The following is a 19,252-nucleotide window of genomic DNA, read 5'->3' on the forward strand; positions in this document are numbered from 1 at the left end:
CACACAACCAGTAGGTCACATGTCAGTACATACACACAACCAGTAGGTCACATGTCAGTACATACACACAACCAGTAGGTCACATGTCAGTACATACACACAACCAGTAGGTCACATGTCAGTACATACACACAACCAGTAGGTCACATGTCAGTACATACACACAACCAGTAGGTCACATGTCAGTACATACACACAACCAGTAGGTCACATGTCAGTACATACACACAACCAGTAGGTCACATGTCAGTACATACACACAACCAGTAGGTCACATGTCAGTACATACACACAACCAGTAGGTCACATGTCAGTACATACACACAACCAGTAGGTCACATGTCAGTACATACACACAACCAGTAGGTCACATGTCAGTACATACACACAACCAGTAGGTCACATGTCAGTACATACACACAACCAGTAGGTCACATGTCAGTACATACACACAACCAGTAGGTCACATGTCAGTACATACACACAACCAGTAGGTCACATGTCAGTACATACACACAACCAGTAGGTCACATGTCAGTACATACACACAACCAGTAGGTCACATGTCAGTACATACACACAACCAGTAGGTCACATGTCAGTACATACACACAACCAGTAGGTCACATGTCAGTACATACACACAACCAGTAGGTCACATGTCAGTACATACACACAACCAGTAGGTCACATGTCAGTACATACACACAACCAGTAGGTCACATGTCAGTACATACACACACACACCAGTAGGTCACATGCCAGTACATACACACAACCAGTAGGTCACATGTCAGTACATACACACACACACCAGTAGGTCACATGTCAGTACATACACACACACACCAGTAGGTCACATGTCAGTACATACACACACACACCAGTAGGTCACATGTCAGTACATACACACACACACCAGTAGGTCACATGTCAGTACATACACACAACCAGTAGGTCACATGTCAGTACATACACACACCAGTAGGTCACATGTCAGTACATACACACACCAGTAGGTCACATGTCAGTACATACACACACCAGTAGGTCACATGTCAGTACATACACACAACCAGTAGGTCACATGTCAGTACATACACACAACCAGTAGGTCACATGTCAGTACATTCACACAACCAGTAGGTCACATGTCAGTACATACACACAACCAGTAGGTCACATGTCAGTACATACACACACCAGTAGGTCACATGTCAGTACATACACACAACAAGTAGGTCACATGTCAGTACATACACACAACCAGTAGGTCACATGTCAGTACGTACACACAACCAGTAGGTCACTTGCGCTATATAAGATGGAAGGGAGTTCCATGCCCTCATGTCTCTGTATAATACTGTACGTTTTGTTGAATTTGTCCTGGGCCTGGGGACTGTGAAAAGACCCCTGGTGGCATGTCTGGTGGGGTACACAGCCACGTGGTAGTACAGTCCTTCTCCAGGACAGTGGGGTTCTCCCCGGGGAGTGTGGGAAACACAGAGGCACCCTCACAGAGCTGTCACACACTCTCATAATCCCATGTAAAGCCCTGCCACAGTGTGTGTGTGTGTGTGTGTGTGTGTGTGTGAGTGATTTGGATCGGCAACAGACCTGGCTTCAGATAGTATTCGTTTTCTTTTAAATACTTTAGCTGTGCTTGATCTTGCCTGGTGCAATGTAACTAACAAAATAGTCCCAAAAGAGCACACTGCAAACCCCGTCCATCTGGCATCTCCAGGGAGGGTCAATCAAACCCTCACAGCATTTGAAAGAAAACACAGGTCTGATTGGGGCGATACCCCTGTCAATCTGCTACCCAATTACCCAGCCTCAGTCCCCTTGTAATTGCGTCATTTACGTGTCAAGAAGTTGCCGTCATTCAGTACAAAAAAAACTGGAGGGAGCCGACACCTGTTCCCCTATTCAAGTCAACGAACAAAGCGGTCAGAACATTGGGCCTCGCCTGGGTCTGCCTCTCTCTGCCCCTCTGTGCTTCTCTCTGCCCCTCTGTGCCTCTGTCTGTCTCTCTCTCTCTCTCTCTGCCCCCTCTCACAGCCAGAGCTCTTCTAGCAACAATGGCAAGTTCAGCAATTGAATGGCAGCACTAGTTGGTTCATTAATCATCACAAGTTCACAACTGCTGAGCACCCAGCAGGTTGCAGCCAGGGCCTTCGGCCTCCAGAGTCCAGGTCATTCTCTCTGTTGGAGAAGGGGCACAGTGACCCACCCACACAATGACCTGCCTCTTACACTGTAGCCAACGGTGTAGGGTGAGGTTGACATTAGATGCTGATGTTGGGTCATGGTGCCCTTTGGGATACAGTCACAGTAGGAAGGTGTCAGTCTGAATCCTGGGCTGAATGCTCTCTCTTCTGCCTGGTAGCAGCCATGCAGTGACTCAGGGATGCAGTGATTCCAGGGACTCAGAGAGACAGGGACTCAGAGAGACAGGGACTCAGGGAGACAGGGACTCAGAGAGACAGGGACTCAGGGAGACAGGGACTCAGGGAGACAGGGACCAGGGAGACAGGGACTCAGGGAGACAGGGACTCATGGACCAGGGACTCAGGGAGACAGGGATGCAGGGACTCAGGGAGACAGGGACCATTATCCAGGCTCAGCTGTACCACTCTGAAGCACAAGGTAGATAGAGACTTGCATCAAGCCTTTAGAAGTCAAAAAGACAGAAGTTATCATGCTGTTCTGCGGTATTGTTGGTTTTCGTGGAAGGTACATAAAGGCTTGAATGGGAGGCATGTAAAGATGTAGGATCTTAATTTGATCACCCTGTTGCTGCATCAATATTTTCCTGCTGTGAGACACTGGTCAAATTGAGATCTTATATCTATCTGTACGTTGCTTTTGGCTGTTATTCCTCTATATTTTGAAACACTTAAATGTACTATTGATGTGGCATGATGTCCCAGATGAGAAATTACATAGTTAAGTGTAGAGGTTGACCGATTAATCGGAATGGCCAATTAATTAGGGCCGATTTCAAGTTTTCGGAAACCGGTGTTTTTGAACACCGATTTGGCCTTTTTTTATTTGATTTTTTACACCTTTATTTATTATTTATTTAACGAGGCAAGTCAGTTAAGAACACATTCTTATTTTCAATGACGGCCTATGAACAGTGGGTTAACTGCCTCGTTCAGAGGCAGAACGACAGATTTTTACCTTGTCAGCTCGGGGATTCAATCTTGCAACTTTACAGTTAACTAGTCCAACGCTCTAACCACCTGATTACAATGCACTCCACGAGGAGCCTCCCTGTTACGAGAATGCAGTAAGCCACGGTAAGTTGCTAGCTAGCATTAAACTTATCTTATAAAAAAACAATCAATCATAATCACTAGTTAACTACACATGGTTGATGATATTACTAGTTTATCTAGCGTGTCCTGTGTTGCACATAATCGATGCAGTGCGTATTCGCGAAAAAGGACTGTCGTTGCTCCAATGTGTACCTAACCATAAACATCAATGCATTTCTTAAAATCAATACACAGAAGTATATATTTTTAAACCTGCATATTTAGCTAAAGGAAATCCAGGTTAGCAGGCAATATTAACCAGGTGAAATTGTGTCACTTCTCTTGCGTTCATTGCACACAGAGTCAGTGTATATGCAACAGTTTGGGCAGCCTGGCTCGTTGCGAACTAATTTGCCAGAATTTTACGTAATTATGACATAACATTGAAGGTTGTGCAATGTAACAGGAATATTTAGATTTAGGGATGCCACCCGTTAGATAAAATACGGAACGGTTCTGTATTTCACTGAAAGAATAAACGTCTTGTTTTCGAGATGATAGTTTCCGGATGCGACCATATTAATGACCAAAGGCTCGTATTTCTGTGTGTTATTATGTTATAACTAAGTCTATGATTTGATAGAGCAGTCTGACTGAGCGGTGGTAGGCAGCAGCAGGCTCGTAAGCATTCATTCAAACAGCACTTTCGTGCGTTTGACAGCAGCTCTTCGCTTTGCTTCAAGCATTGAGCTGTTTATGACTTCAAGCCTATCAACTCCCGAGATTAGGCTGGTGTAACCGATGTGAAATGGCTAGCTAGTTAGCGGGGTGCGCGCTAATAGCGTTTCAAACTGAGACTTGGAGTGGTTGTTCCCCTTGCTCTGCATGGGTAACGCTGCGTCGAGGGTGGCTGTTGTCGATGTGTTCCTGGTTCGAGCCCAGGTAGGAGCGAGGAGAGGGACGGAAGCTATACTGTTACACTGGCAATACTAAAGTGCCTATAAGAACATCCAATAGTCAAAGGTTAATGAAATACAAATGGTATAGAGAGAAATAGTCCTATAATTCCTATAATAACTACAACCTAAAACTTCTTACCTGGGATTATTGAAGACTCATGTTAAAAGGAACCACCAGCTTTCATATGTTCTCATGTTCTGAGCAAGGAACTTAAACGTTAGCTTTCTTACATGACACATATTGCACTTTTACTTTCTTCTCCAACACTTTGTTTTTGCATTATTTAAACCAAATTGAACATATTTCATTATTTATTTGAGTCTAAATAGATTTTTTGATGTATTTATATTAAGTTAAAATAAGTGTTCATTCAGTATTGTTGTAATTGTCATTATTACAAATACATATTTTTTTTAAATCGGCCGATTAATCGGTATCGGCGTTGAAAAATTATAATTTCTAGTTAAGTTAGAGACTGTTTTCTCTGCTACCTCACGGCAAGCGGTACTGGAGCGCCAAGTCTAGGACCAAAAGGCTCCTTAACAGCATCTACCCCCAAGCCATTAGAGTGCTGAACAATTCATAAAAATTGCCACCGGACAATTTACATTGACCCCCCTCCCCCATTTTCACTTTTATACTACGGGTTACCGACATATTCAAATAATGACTGACATATTTTCATTAAAAACATTATTTTGATGAATGTATTCGTACTATTTGATCCTTCCATGATATATGGTCCCGACACGGTTCGTTTGCCTGACCCAGTCGTTAAGTTTCTTTGTTCTAAATCTATGGAGTTGTTTGTTCTAATGATGACTGGCAATGTTCTTATACCTTGCTTGCTAGCTAGCCAAATTCGGCGAACACAGTCACGTGCAGCTAGAATAATAGCAAAGTAGCTGCATTTGCGTTTGTTTAAGCTGTGATTTTATTTGAGTACATCTATAACAATGAGCTAATGATGAGAAATTTCGCCTGGCATAGAACATTTGCTCTCTCTCCAGGACACTGTTCAGAGGAGCTAGCCAACTACACAGCTAACACAATCACTTCAAACTGAAGCTGGAATGACAGCAAACTATCTGTATTTCTTTGTATATATCCATAGAAATGTTCCTGATTCATGATTTCAGCTGGCTGAGAAAAGCTGTCAGTCTGTCTGTCTCGTCCCGACTCCCGACATATTCATTACCCTAGTTTACCTGGAGATCGAATTTCAATATTGAAACAATGTTGGAAATGTCAGAGAGACAGACAGCAAGTTTATTACAAATCTGCGCTGTTGAAAACCAAATGTTAGTCTAAAAGAAATGGGAGATAATGTCTAGATGTTTTTTACAGGGTAGAGCTAGTACATAAATTGCCTGGCTGGGCTGATGAGACAGTGGATTGCACAGTCAGATGGAACAGAGTAAATAGGCATTTCAACATCATAGATTTAGCCGGTGGTAACTTGTGGAATAGACACCGGCTGGAATGCGGTTTTAACCAATCAGCATCCAGGATTAGACCCACCCATTGTATAACACTGCATACTCTCTGATACAACATTCACAGTCTTAGCCCTATCATATACTTAAGCAATAAGGCCCGAGGAGGTGTGGTATAGGGTGAATATACCATGGCTAAGGGCTGTTCGTAGTCTCGATGCACTGCGGAGTGCCTGGACACAGACCTTAGCCGTGGTATATTGGCCATATATCACAAACCCCAGAGGAGCCTTATTGCTATATTAAGTTGGTTACCAACGTAATTAGAGCAGTAAAACTAAACGTTTTGACATACCCGTGGTATACGGTGTGATATACCATGGCTTTCAGCCAATCAGAATTCAGGGCTCAAACCACCCAGTTTATAAAGTACAATATATCATTAATAGCTCACTGATTCATCTCATTGTTGTCATGTAAATGTGTGTCTTGAAGATGTTGCTTGATAGTAATGGTGTGGATATGGAAAGGGTACTCTGTTGTCCCTGTCCAGCAGAGATGAGGCTCCCTGCTTTCTTAAGGAAATAATGAATAAATTATCCTACTCCACTCACTGTTCAGATTAGCAAAGTAATGTTGTTTATGTGGTTTTAAACAGACACCTTGCCAGCATGTAGAATGTTAGGTTGAGTTAAAACAGCGACTAGTCGTGGGAGCCTGCCAGTAGGAGCAGCCTTTTAGCCGGGACAGAGTGAGTGTGAGGAGAGACTTCACAGGCCAGTGTTTAGCTACAGCATTAGAGGGAACAACAGAACACAACAGGTCAGGGCAGGAAATCAATAAAGACTTACACACTAGTGATTCACAGGGAAACATCTGGGGAAAGAGCAGTTAGTAGCAGGCCACTGGAGCCTGGACTGGGACTGGAGAACACAGGCCACTGGAGCCTGGACTGGGACTGGAGAACACAGGCCACTGGAGCCTGGACTGGGACTGGAGAACACAGGCCACTGGAGCCTGGACTGGGACTGGAGAACACAGGCCACTGGAGCCTGGACTGGGACTGGAGAACACAGGCTACTGGAGCCTGGACTGGGACTGGAGAACACAGGCCACTGGAGCCTGGACTGGGACTGGAGAACACAGGCCACTGGAGCCTGGACTGGGACTGGAGAACACAGGCTACTGGAGCCTGGACTGGGACTGGAGAACACAGGCCACTGGAGCCTGGACTGGGACTGGAGAACACAGGCCACTGGAGCCTGGACTGGGACTGGAGAACACAGGCCACTGGAGCCTGGACTGGGACTGGAGAACACAGGCCACTGGAGCCTGGACTGGGACTGGAGAACACAGGCCACTGGAGCCTGGACTGGGACTGGAGAACACAGGCCACTGGAGCCTGGACTGGGACTGGAGAACACAGGCCACTGGAGCCTGGACTGGGACTGGAGAACACAGGCCACTGGAGCCTGGACTGGGACTGGAGAACACAGGCCACTGGAGCCTGGACTGGGACTGGAGAACACAGGCCACTGGAGCCTGGACTGGGACTGGAGAACACAGGCCACTGGAGCCTGGACTGGGACTGGAGAACACAGGCCACTGGAGCCTGGACTGGGACTGGAGAACACAGGCCACTGGAGCCTGGACTGGGACTGGAGAACACAGGCCACTGGAGCCTGGACTGGGACTGGAGAACACAGGCCACTGGAGCCTGGACTGGGACTGGAGAACACAGGCCACTGGAGCCTGGACTGGGACTGGAGAACACAGGCCACTGGAGCCTGGACTGGGACTGGAGAACACAGGCCACTGGAGCCTGGACTGGGACTGGAGAACAGAAGTTGTTTACTTGTTTTGTCCATGCAAGTATCTAAGTGTGTACTTGTTTTGTTCATGCAAGTATCTAAGTGTATGCTTTTTTTGGTCCTCTTTTCTAAGTGAATACAATTAGTTATTTCATTTTTTATTCAGGAAACATTCAGGAAAACGTAGTGTTTTGGTCTCATAAAGAGTCTTCATTATGAGAAGTGCATTGTATTTATTTATTATCATTGCGATAGGAATCAATTTTTCAAGGGAGCCCTGACCAAAATATATTATCATAATGGTGTATAAAGGTAGCAGCATAATGGTGTATAAAGGTAGAAGCATAATGGTGTATAAAGGTAGCAGCATAATGGTGTATAATGAGAGCAGGATAATGGTGTATAAAGGTAGCAGCATAATGGTGTATAATGAGAGCAGCATAATGGTGTATAAAGCTAGCAGCATAATGGTGTATAATGAGAGCAGCATAATGGTGTATAATGAGAGCAGCATAATGGTGTATAAAGGTAGCAGCATAATGGTGTATAATGAGAGCAGCATAATGGTGTATAAAGGTAGCAGCATAATGGTGTATAATGAGAGCAGCATAATGGTGTATAAAGGTAGCAGCATAATGGTGTATAATGAGAGTAGCATAATGGTGTATAAAGCTAGCAGCATAATGGTGTATAAAGGTAGCAGCATAATGGTGTATAAAGGTAGCAGCATAATGGTGTATAATGAGAGCAGCATAATGGTGTATAAGGCTAGCAGCATAATGGTGTATAATGAGAGCAGCATAATGGTGTATAATGAGAGCAGCATAATGGTGTATAAAGGTAGCAGCATAATGGTGTATAATGAGAGCAGCATAATGGTGTATAAAGGTAGCAGCATAATGGTGTATAATGAGAGCAGCATAATGGTGTATAAAGGTAGCAGCATAATGGTGTATAATGAGAGCAGCATAATGGTGTATAAAGGTAGCAGCATAATGGTGTATAAAGGTAGCAGCATAATGGTGTATAATGAGAGCAGCATAATGGTGTATAAAGCTAGCAGTATAATGGTGTATAATGAGAGTAGCATAATGGTGTATAATGAGAGCAGCATAATGGTGTATAAAGGTAGCAGCATAATGGTGGATAAAGCTAGCAGCATAATGGTGTATAATGAGAGCAGCATAATGGTGTATAAAGCTAGCAGCATAATGGTGTATAATGAGAGTAGCATAATGGTGTATAATGAGAGCAGCATAATGGTGTATAAAGGTAGCAGCATAATGGTGGATAAAGCTAGCAGCATAATGGTGTATAATGAGAGCAGCATAATGGTGTATAAAGCTAGCAGCATAATGGTGTATAATGAGAGCAGCATAATGGTGTGTAATGAGAGCAGCATAATGGTGTATAAAGGTAGCAGCATAATGGTGTATAAAGGTAGCAGCATAATGGTGTATATTGTGGTGTCATTTCACACACATTGACTGGTTTATCAGATGTATACTTTTCTTCAAACTTCACTCCAGGTCCTTCACAAATGCTTCACAGATCATTCATCAATAAATGTTATGTAAAGGATGGGGAAAAGGGTTATGCCACATATCCAGATATATCCTTAACACCTGTTATATAGTGTGACTTATAAAACCTTTGTGAAGCATCTACGAAGGCCTTATAAAGGGTTTACGAAGCCTTCATTAAGCGTTGACTTTAAACATGCTGTTTGTTGGTCATTAAGCCCCTGTTAGCAGCACATCCTCTCATTGTTCCAGTATAAACAGTACTGTAGTCCCACGGCTGTCCCAGACAGGCCACCAACGCAGCATTTATCCACTCCTTCCATCTTCCCAGGGGGTTTTCACCATGCTTGACACATCATCTCTCGCTCTACCCAGTAGTTAGACTGTCTCATCTTTCACAGATGATCACATTTGATACGTCCATAAAAGGACTTGGCATCCGTATAAAGGACCTTTATGTGCTTTTACAACACATTGTTCTCTGTCTTCTTCTTTGAGATGTTTTCTCCTCCCTCCCTCCCCGTCTCTTTCCCTCTCTCTTCCTCTCTTTGGTTCAGGCTCATATCTGAATGGAGCTGGATCATAGAGGGCTCTAGAGATGCCACCCCTGGTTTGGGAGTAGGCTTTAGAGGGATTTTGTGGGTCTGGGCCATTGAGGTGGATTAGACATGGTCAATACAGACCTGACTTTAGGGGGTCTGGAGAGAGTGGAGGGAGAATGAGAGAGTCTGTGGCAGGCCAGAGGAGAACGGGTAACGCTCATTAGAAGACGTGGAGGGAGTGTGTGTGTGTGTGGGGAAGGTGTGTGGGTGTTAGGGTTACAGCTACAGACACCCTCCTATCAGGGCCATGTCTGCCTAAAAAAAAAACAGGCTACAGGGCATTCCAGCCCCTACTCTCCCCTGTCTGTCTGGACCAGCCCCTACTCTCCCCTGTCTGTCTGGACCAGCCCCTACTCTCCCCTGTCTGTCTGGACCAGCCCCTACTCTCCCCTGTCTGGAGTCAATCATGAGCTCTGAACTACTGATATTCTCTCTCTCTAACTGGTGGAGAGCCATTGGCTAGAAGCCTAAACACTTCTCCATACTGAGATCCAGTGGTGTAAAGTAGTTAAGTAAAAATATTTTAAAGTATTACTTAAGTAGTTTTTGGGGGTATTCGTACTCCACTTTACTATTCATATTTCTGGCAACTTTTACTTCACTACATTCCTAAAGAAAATAATGTACTTATTTACATTTAGACAGGAAAAGGGTCCAATTCACACACTTCAAGAGAACATCCCTGGTCATCCCTAATGCTTCTGACCTAGTGGACTAACTAAACACAGATGCTTCTTTGTAAATGAGTTTTGTAGTGTGCCCTTGGCTATCCGTCTCAATAAAAAATATACTTTACTTTTGATACTTAAATATATTTTAAAACCAAATACTTATAGACTTTTACTCTAGTTGTATTTTACTGGGTGACTTTTACTTTTATTTGAGTCATTTTCTATCAAGGTATCTTTACTTCTACTCAAGTATGACAATTGAGTAGTTTTTCCACCACTGCTGAGATCTAACATCTATTCATAACTGGTGGAGAGTCATTGGCTTTGTCCAGCTGTGAGACTGTGACACGGACTACTAGCCTCTATTGTCCAGTTTGATTCATGGTTCTTCAGAACTGTGTGCCATGGGCTCTGGTCCAAGGTAGTGCACTCTATAGGGAATAGGGTGCCATTTGGGATGCACACAGTGTGTAGGGCAGCAGTTTATTAATGAGTAACTTGCCTGGTCAGGACTTAGATCCAAAGGCCAATTAGAGAAAACAGAGGGCTTGGAGTAAAGCCTATAATCAAAGTTGTGTTGCATGATTGATTTATTGCTGGCTGGGTGGTAGGAGGGTTTGGACTGTGTCTGGGTTCCACAGAGTGTAAGAAACAGGCGCACTTTAAATCCGGTCCAAAAATGACAGCACATAAGAACAATAACGTGCCAAAAACACGGAACATAGTAAAAGTATAGCGCCTGACAAAATCCACATAACAATTACACACAAAGACATGGTGGGGAACAGAGGCCTAAATACATGCAGTAATTATGGAATGAAAACCAGGTGTGTCATGGAACAAGACAAAACAAATGGATGTATGAGAAATGGAGCGGCGATGGCTAGAAAGCCGGTGACGTCGACAGCCGAACGCCGCCCGAACAAGGAGAGGAGACCGTTGGTGTCAACACGAACCGGCTTCCCTGTGGAACACTTTCAACACCTTGCAGAGTCCATGACCTGACGAATTGAGGCTGTTCTGAGGGCAAAAGGGGGTGCAACTCAATATTAGGAAGGTGTTCCTAATGTTTTGTACCCTCAGTGTACAGCAGGTATAGGCTACATCACAAACTCCTAATTAAGACACTCTATAAAAAAATGCATCTGTTCATAATCATCCACATCACTCATCACCTCCATCAGCAATACATGGTGTTACCATGACAACCTACTGTACCTACTGCCATAATCAACAGAAGGAGACCCTCCCTTCTCTCATCCAAGATACCTGACTCTGATCATGTACACACACACACCCCTGGCAGCTGCTTGGCGCCCAAACATCAAGTCATTACAGTTGTGGCTGAACGCCTCTTATGGTTCACTGCCAACATTAATGATCAACTTTACTTTGTTAAAAACTCTCCAGTCCTTCAGCACTACAACAAGGACATTGGGGAGAGAGGGAATGTGAGAAGGAGCATGCCTGTCTGCCAGCTGTGTGTGCGTGTGCGTGTGTGTGTGTGTGTGTGTGTGTGTGTGTGTGTGTGTGTGTGTGTGTGTGTGTCCATGTGCAAGCACGATTGTGTGTGTGTGTTTTCCTCAGTGATGTACAGTACAGTGTGTGTGCCAGCGTCTGCTGATGCCCATGGTGATAGTGGGGCATTAAGCACCCAGATGGTTTTAGACTGGACTTGTGCCAAGTTGCCAACTCCAGTGGTCTCCGAGGCTGCTGTGAGCAGCTAGCTAGGGCCAGATGTTTAGGACTGCAGCAACTTATGCTTGATGCTTCCTTCTCCCTTCACTTGCTCCACATCTTTAAAGAGGAAGGAGGGATCCACATCTGTGCCCACAACATGCATGAGAGACACACGGTTGAATAACTACATCAGAAGTTTACAGTAACAGATTTAGTGTAAATGTTTGAGTCTGTCTGTCTTGGGGGTGTTGGGAGCAGAACAGAAGAAGAATGTCAGTCTCTGATGGACTAATATACACTATTCTATTCTGGATTATTCTATTCTACACTATTCTATTCTAGACTATTCTATACTATTCTATTCTAGACTATTTTACACTATTCTATACTATTCTATTCTACACTATTCTACACTATTCTACACTATTCTATTCTATTCTAGACTATTTTACACTATTCTATACTATTCTATTCTACACTATTCTATTCTATACTATTCTATTTTACACTATTCTATTCTAGACTATTCTATTCTATTCTAGACTATTTTACACTATTCTATACTATTCTATTCTACACTATTCTATTCTATACTATTCTATACATTCTATTTTACACTATTCTATACTATACTATTCTATACTTTCTATTTTACACCATTCTATTCTACACTATTCTATTTTACACTATTCTATACTAAACGTTTCTATACTAAACTATTCTGTACTATTCAAATCAAATCAAACTTGATTTGTCACATGCGCCGAATACAAGTATAGACTATGCATGGGTAACAAACAAACAGCAAGTAGCAGCAGTGTAGGGTTTCAATGTAAATAGTCCGGTGGCGATTTTATGAATTGTTCAGCAGTCTAATGGCTTGGGGCTAGAAGCTGTTGAGGAGCCTTTTGGTTCTAGATGCTCCGGTATTCTATTCTATACTAAACTTTTCTATACTAAACTAAACGATTCTATACTAAACTTTTCTACACTAAACTATTCTATACTATACTAAACTATTCTATACTAATCTATTCTACACTATACTATTCTATAATAAAATATTATTTACTGAACTATTCTATTCTAAACTATTCTATACTAAGCTATTCTATACTAAACTATTTTATTGTAAACTATTCTATACTAAACTATTTTATTGTAAACTATTCTATACTAAACTATTCTATTGTAAACTATTCTATACCAAACTATTTTATTGTAAACTATTCTATACCAAACTATTTTATTGTAAACTATTCTATACTAAACTGTTTTATTGTAAACTATTCTATACTAAACTATTTTAATGTAAACTATTCTATACTAAACTATTTTATTGTAAACTATTCTATACTAAACTATTTTAATGTAAACTATTCTATACTAAACTATTCTACTCTATGAAAATAGGCCATTGTTCTCTTATTCTATCGGCTAAAGGGGATTAAGGTGGACCACACACTGTTCTCTGAAGCCCTGCATATCTACCTTCATACCACACACTGTTCTCTGAAGCCCTGCATATCTACCTTCATACCACACACTGTTCCCTCAACCCCTGCATATCTACCTTCATACCACACACTGTTCCCTCAATCCCTGCATATCTACCTTCATACCACACACTGTTCCCTCAACCCCTGCATATCTACCTTCATACCACACACTGTTCCCTCAACCCCTGCATATCTACCTTCATACCACACACTGTTCCCTCAACCCCTGCATATCTATCTTCATACCACACACTGTTCCCTCAATCCCTGCATATCTACCTTCATACCACACACTGTTCCCTCAACCCCTGCATATCTACCTTCATACCACACACTGTTCCCTCAACCCCTGCATATCTACCTTCATACCACACACTGTTCCCTCAATCCCTGCATATCTACCTTCATACCACACACTGTTCCCTCAACCCCTGCATATCTACCTTCATACCACACACTGTTCCCTCAACCCCTGCATATCTACCTTCATACCACACACTGTTCCCTCAACCCCTGCATATCTATCTTCATACCACACACTGTTCCCTCAATCCCTGCATATCTACCTTCATACCACACACCGTGTGAATGAATGTGTGTGATTATCAGTAATGACAGGATAAGGTTGCATGTTGGGGTTTGGGATAGGGGGAGTAGCTCAATTACTGTTGCGTTGCTATAACCTTTGACCCCGCTAATGTCATTTGGGTCAGCGTTGGTGGCCACTCACTCCAGCTCTGAACAATGTCAGCATACTAGACAGGTGTCAATTGGCCAGCCCATGAAACAGTCAAAAGTACAAGTCCCAGGGGTCAGGAAGGCTTGGGGTCACTAAAGGTTTAAATGAAATGATCAGATTTGTTAAATGGATCTATTCTGGCATAGAGGTAAAACATTATTATCTATGGTCTGTGGTGTTCAGCTGACACGCTGCTCTTTCTACCTTTAGTTCCTATATCCTTCAAGGAGTAAAAATATCTAAAAGCTCAAATACATTTTATACAGAAGACAATGTCGTTCTAGTTGTCTTTCGCTGCACTTTACTGTCTAAGTGGTGATTGGCTGTCTGTATGTTATAATCAATCGTCATTGGCCACGTGTATGTTTGACTGACAGCTCTGTCCTTCCTCCCTCAGGTGTGTCCTGTGAGGACCAGTTAGAGGTATGGTGGGCGTGGTTGGCCCCGTAACCATGGCGACGTCTCTGTGGGAGGTTGTGTCCCTTCCTCCCGTTGGTCTACTGCTGCTCCTCTGCCTGCCACTCTGTCTATGCCAGCAGCCATTGGTCAACTTTGAGAGCCCGTTCCCACCCCTACCGGAGTGTACCAGGAAAGTTCATCCCATCGTCCCATACAAAGGTGAGCACATTAGATACTTTGAGCATTTGCCTGTTGTGCCGGATAGGCAGGGTTTGCATTTTTAAGAGTATGCAATTGGTTACGGTGCTCCAGGCAGCTCAGTCAAGCATAGCGGAAGTATGTTACAGATGTCCAATACCATTTTGTAAATCTACTCCTCACTAGCATCATCATTCCAATGAGACGTTTCACAATGGTTTGCTATTCACTGCTATCTCCTCTGAGGATTCTGCAGCCTCATCCTTCTCAATCACTCCTCTGCCCGGAACGCCAGCTATATGGGTCTGGCCCAAGAGAAACCGAAAGGACAGCAACATTTTGTGATTGTAGATAATTGGACTCCTCTCATTTCTGGAGCCTTTTCCCTTTTAAGAGCGCTGTCTATTCTTTCTCTCTCTCATCCCCAAAACCCCTCCCTCACTCCTTCCCTCCACTGTCAGCTCTTTTCAGGGTTCCATTATCTAGAGAGAGAGAGAGAGACTACTTTCCACTCCATTTGGATGTCTGTTAGAAAGTGTCTGTCCTTTGCCAGGATGCTCCCCCCCTCAGGGGTGTAGTTTCTGAAAGGGGTCTGAGGAGAGGAGGTGGGGGAGGAAGAGAGGGGGGAATGGTAAACTGTTCTGTCAGTCAACTGTCAATCATCAGACACTTGTCACACTTGTCACATGCTGGTTCAATGTGGCTGAGACTGGCATCACTATGTAGCTCAGGGAACACTGCTGTCTGCTATTGTTGTCTTACTGGAGACCGGATGGGCAACACTGATGTGGGTGGGGCCACAAGAAATCTGAACTCATCATGAGGGGCCACTGTGGCTCACGGGTATGTGTACCCACACAGGGCTCCCGAGTGGCTCGCGGGTCTGCCTACCCACACAGGGCTCCCGAGTGGTTCGCGGGTCTGCCTACCCACACAGGGCTCCCGAGTGGCTCGCGGGTCTGCCTACCCACACAGGGCTCCCGAGTGGTTCGCGGGTCTGCCTACCCACACAGGGCTCCCGAGTGGCTCGCGGGTCTGCCTACCCACACAAGGCTCCCGAGTGGCTCGCGGGTCTGCCTACCCACACAAGGCTCCCGAGTGGCTCGCGGGTCTGCCTACCCACACAGGGCTCCCGAGTGGCTCGCGGGTCTGCCTACCCACACAGGGCTCCCGAGTGGCTCGCGGGTCTGCCTACCCACACAGGGCTCCCGAGTGGCTCGCGGGTCTGCCTACCCACACAGGGCTCCCGAATGGCTCGCGGGTCTGCCTACCCACACAAGGATCCCGAGTGGCTCGCGGGTCTGCCTACCCACACAGGGCTCCCGAGTGGCTCGCGGGTCTGCCTACCCACACAGGGCTCCCGAATGGCTCGCGGGACTGCCTACCCACACAGGGCTCCCGAATGGCTCGCGGGACTGCCTACCCACACAGGGCTCCTGAGTGGCTCGCGGGTCTGCGTACCCACACAGGGTTCCTGAGTAGCGCAGCGGTCTAAGGCACTGCATCTCAGTGCTTTAGGTGTCACTACAGACACCCTGGTTTGATTCCAGGCTGTATCACAACCGGCTGTGATTGAGAGTCCCATAGGGTGGTGGAAAATTGGCCCAGCGTCCTCCGGGTTTGGCCGGGGTAGGGGAGGGTTTGGCCGGGGTAGGCCGTCATTGTAAATAAGAATTGATCGCAGGCCTACAAAAGAAGCAGTTGCCCATCTCCCGCTGTATACAAACATGGCTATGGACTGAAGCCTTTTAAAGATGGCGTCGACAGAGAGGGCTGCCTCGCTTCTAGTCCTTTTACAAGCTTTTAGCTACACTCCCAATAACATCTTCTAACCATGTGTATGTGACCAATAACATCTGCTAACCATGTGTATGTGACCAATAACATCTGCTAAATATGTGTATGTGACCAATAACATCTGCTAAATATGTGTATGTGACCAATAACATCTGCTAACCATGTGTATGTGACCAATAACATCTGCTAACCATGTCTATGTGACCAATAACATCTGCTAACCATGTGGATGTGACCAATAACATCTGCTAACCATGTGTATGTGACCAATAACATCTGCTAACCATGTCTATGTGACCAATAACATCTGCTAACCATGTGTATGTGACCAATAACATCTGCTAACCATGTGTAAGTGACCAATAACATCTGCTAACCATGTGCATGTGACCAATAACATCTGCTAACCATGTGTATGTGACCAATAACATCTGCTAACCATGTGTAAGTGACCAATAACATATGCTAACCATGTGCATGTGACCAATAACATCTGCTAACCATGTGTATGGGACCAATAACATCTGCTAACCATGTGTAAGTGACCAATAACATCTGCTAACCATGTGTATGTGACCAATAACATTTGATTTGAAGCCGTTCAGATCCAGTGACATTGTGTCAAGCATGCCTGTATGTTGCTGCACATTTCCCTATGAGAAATGAAAGCAGTATTCAATATATTTATTCATTGATCCATCTACTAGAGAACACAACTGTAGCCACTACATGTTCTGACCTGGTGTGAAACAGGCACAACTACACAACATTGTGTTAGTGAGAACTAGGTTAGACATCTTGTAAAGAGCTCATAGCAGCGTACAGTAGCGACTCTATCCAGAAGGGGATGTTTATGGTGTGATACGAATGCTGTCAGAAGTTGTGTGACATTTTTCATTTTTAATATCGTCGTCATTGAAAGGTTTCAGAGGGACTAACCTTTATGCAGGATAACATTTCTCATTTTTGAAGGAGATTATTCCTACCCAGGGGGAGCATTAAGATTCTTTTATGGACAAAGAACCAAAGGTCTGTTTTAACAGTGTGAGGTTTGGGGTACTAGTGGTTCTGATTAACAGTCTGTCTGTGTTAGCAGAGTGGGGTGGACTTTCACATGTTACAATACTATCTCAATGGCTGAGGCTTTTTATATTACAGTATTGTGATGTTGAAATACACTTAACATCACCTGTCGTCTGTAGAAATGATCTATATATTAAACTGTTGCTGAGATACAGTACACTGAACTTTGTTGCAAGAATCTAGTTTAGGCTGATATCACGTCTATATGAGAACGTCTTTGCTCGCCTTCTCTGACTTTTCCCATTTGTTTTGAAGTTGTGTCTCTATCTCCTCAATTTAAAGTCCCCAGTTGGACCAATCCAAGCTAAACTGTTTATATTTGCCCATCAAACAGTCTTACTATTGGAGTCCCGAGCCTTGGCTGTTTTGACTGGGTGTCGAGTTACATTAACATCAGGACACCAAAACAAACCCTGCCTTTATTGCTTTGGGTACATCCCTCCCTCCCCCCAAGGACCTCTTTGTCTCCCCCATCTCTTTCTCTCTCTCTAACACCCTCTCTCTCTCTGTCTTCCTCTGTCTCTCTCTCTGCCTCTCTCTCTCTGTCTTCCTCTGTCTCTCTCTCTGTCTCTCTCTCTCTGTCTTCCTCTGTCACTCTCTCTCTCTCTTTCTCTCTCTCTCTGTCTCTCACTCTCTCTTTCTCTCTCTCCCTCCCCCTAATTCTCCCTCTGTCTCTCATTCTCCATCTAATGAAGCAGGCTAGCGTTAGCTCAGCCTCTGGTAAGGGTCAGCATGCCTTTCAGCACAGGGCTCAAGGAGAGATTATCTGCTGGTTTGGCAGCTTTTGGTTTTGAGCCACCCGCTCTCACAGTTGCACTGATCTTGATATGATACAGATGTGTCAACATGCAACTACTGTGTTAGCCTGCTACTGTCATAATGGATCTACAGGAGCTGGTTTGAACTGATATCTCGTGAAAAATCATTTGATGACACAGGCTGAAAGGCTCATCCTTATGTTCCAGGTAAAGCGTCAGGGGAGAGACATTTCACACAGTCAGAGCAGGGCCTGAGCCAGCGACCGTTTAGTGTCAACTTCCCAACTGACTGGATGTTCACACTCGTTTCACCTCCTCATCCTTCTCTTCTTCCTTCCCTCCTCTTCCTCCTTTCAGCATTGAGTCCCTGGATGTCAGGATTCTCTCGTCCCGGAGTGAAGGACTTTTCCCAGCTGACCCTTGACCTGACCAGAAACCAGCTGATTGTGGGAGCTAGGTGAGATACACCACACACACACACACACACACACACACACACACACACACACACACACACACACACACACACACACACACACACACACACACACACACACACACACACACACAGACCCCCTATTTTACATGTACACACACATCCAACACAACAGACTTTTGCTTGTTTCTTTACTGATGTAGAATATGCCATCATGTTGGTTAGAACTCTCTCTCCTCTATCTTCAGAAATCACCTCTTCAGACTGAGTCTCAGTAATGCTTCTCTCTTACAGGTAAGCAGTTCACAGCTCTCCATGCTCCCACTGTTATTACACACCACATTACTTAGGGGTGTTTTCACTCTTCCAAATGGTAGCTAGGCAACTATATAGTTTG

The 19,252-nt window shown here is 44.3% G+C and overlaps 1 protein-coding gene across 2 annotated transcripts in view; it reads left to right on the forward strand.

The window, feature by feature from the left end:
- The window catches only part of LOC109877231 (semaphorin-5B), a 104,387-nt gene that overhangs the window by 27,671 nt on the left and 57,464 nt on the right, over positions 1-19,252 (forward strand). For both annotated transcript variants that reach the window (XM_031813664.1, XM_031813665.1), the window contains exons 2-4: positions 14,582-14,802; positions 18,777-18,876; positions 19,104-19,149. In XM_031813664.1, coding sequence (XP_031669524.1) covers positions 14,610-14,802; positions 18,777-18,876; positions 19,104-19,149 — 339 coding nt within the window. In that variant the 5' untranslated portion in view covers positions 14,582-14,609. The remainder of the gene's footprint in view (positions 1-14,581; positions 14,803-18,776; positions 18,877-19,103; positions 19,150-19,252) is intronic.

This window comes from Oncorhynchus kisutch, unplaced genomic scaffold (assembly GCF_002021735.2).
Source record: "Oncorhynchus kisutch isolate 150728-3 unplaced genomic scaffold, Okis_V2 Okis05a-Okis16b_hom, whole genome shotgun sequence".
Lineage (NCBI taxonomy): Eukaryota > Metazoa > Chordata > Actinopteri > Salmoniformes > Salmonidae > Oncorhynchus > Oncorhynchus kisutch.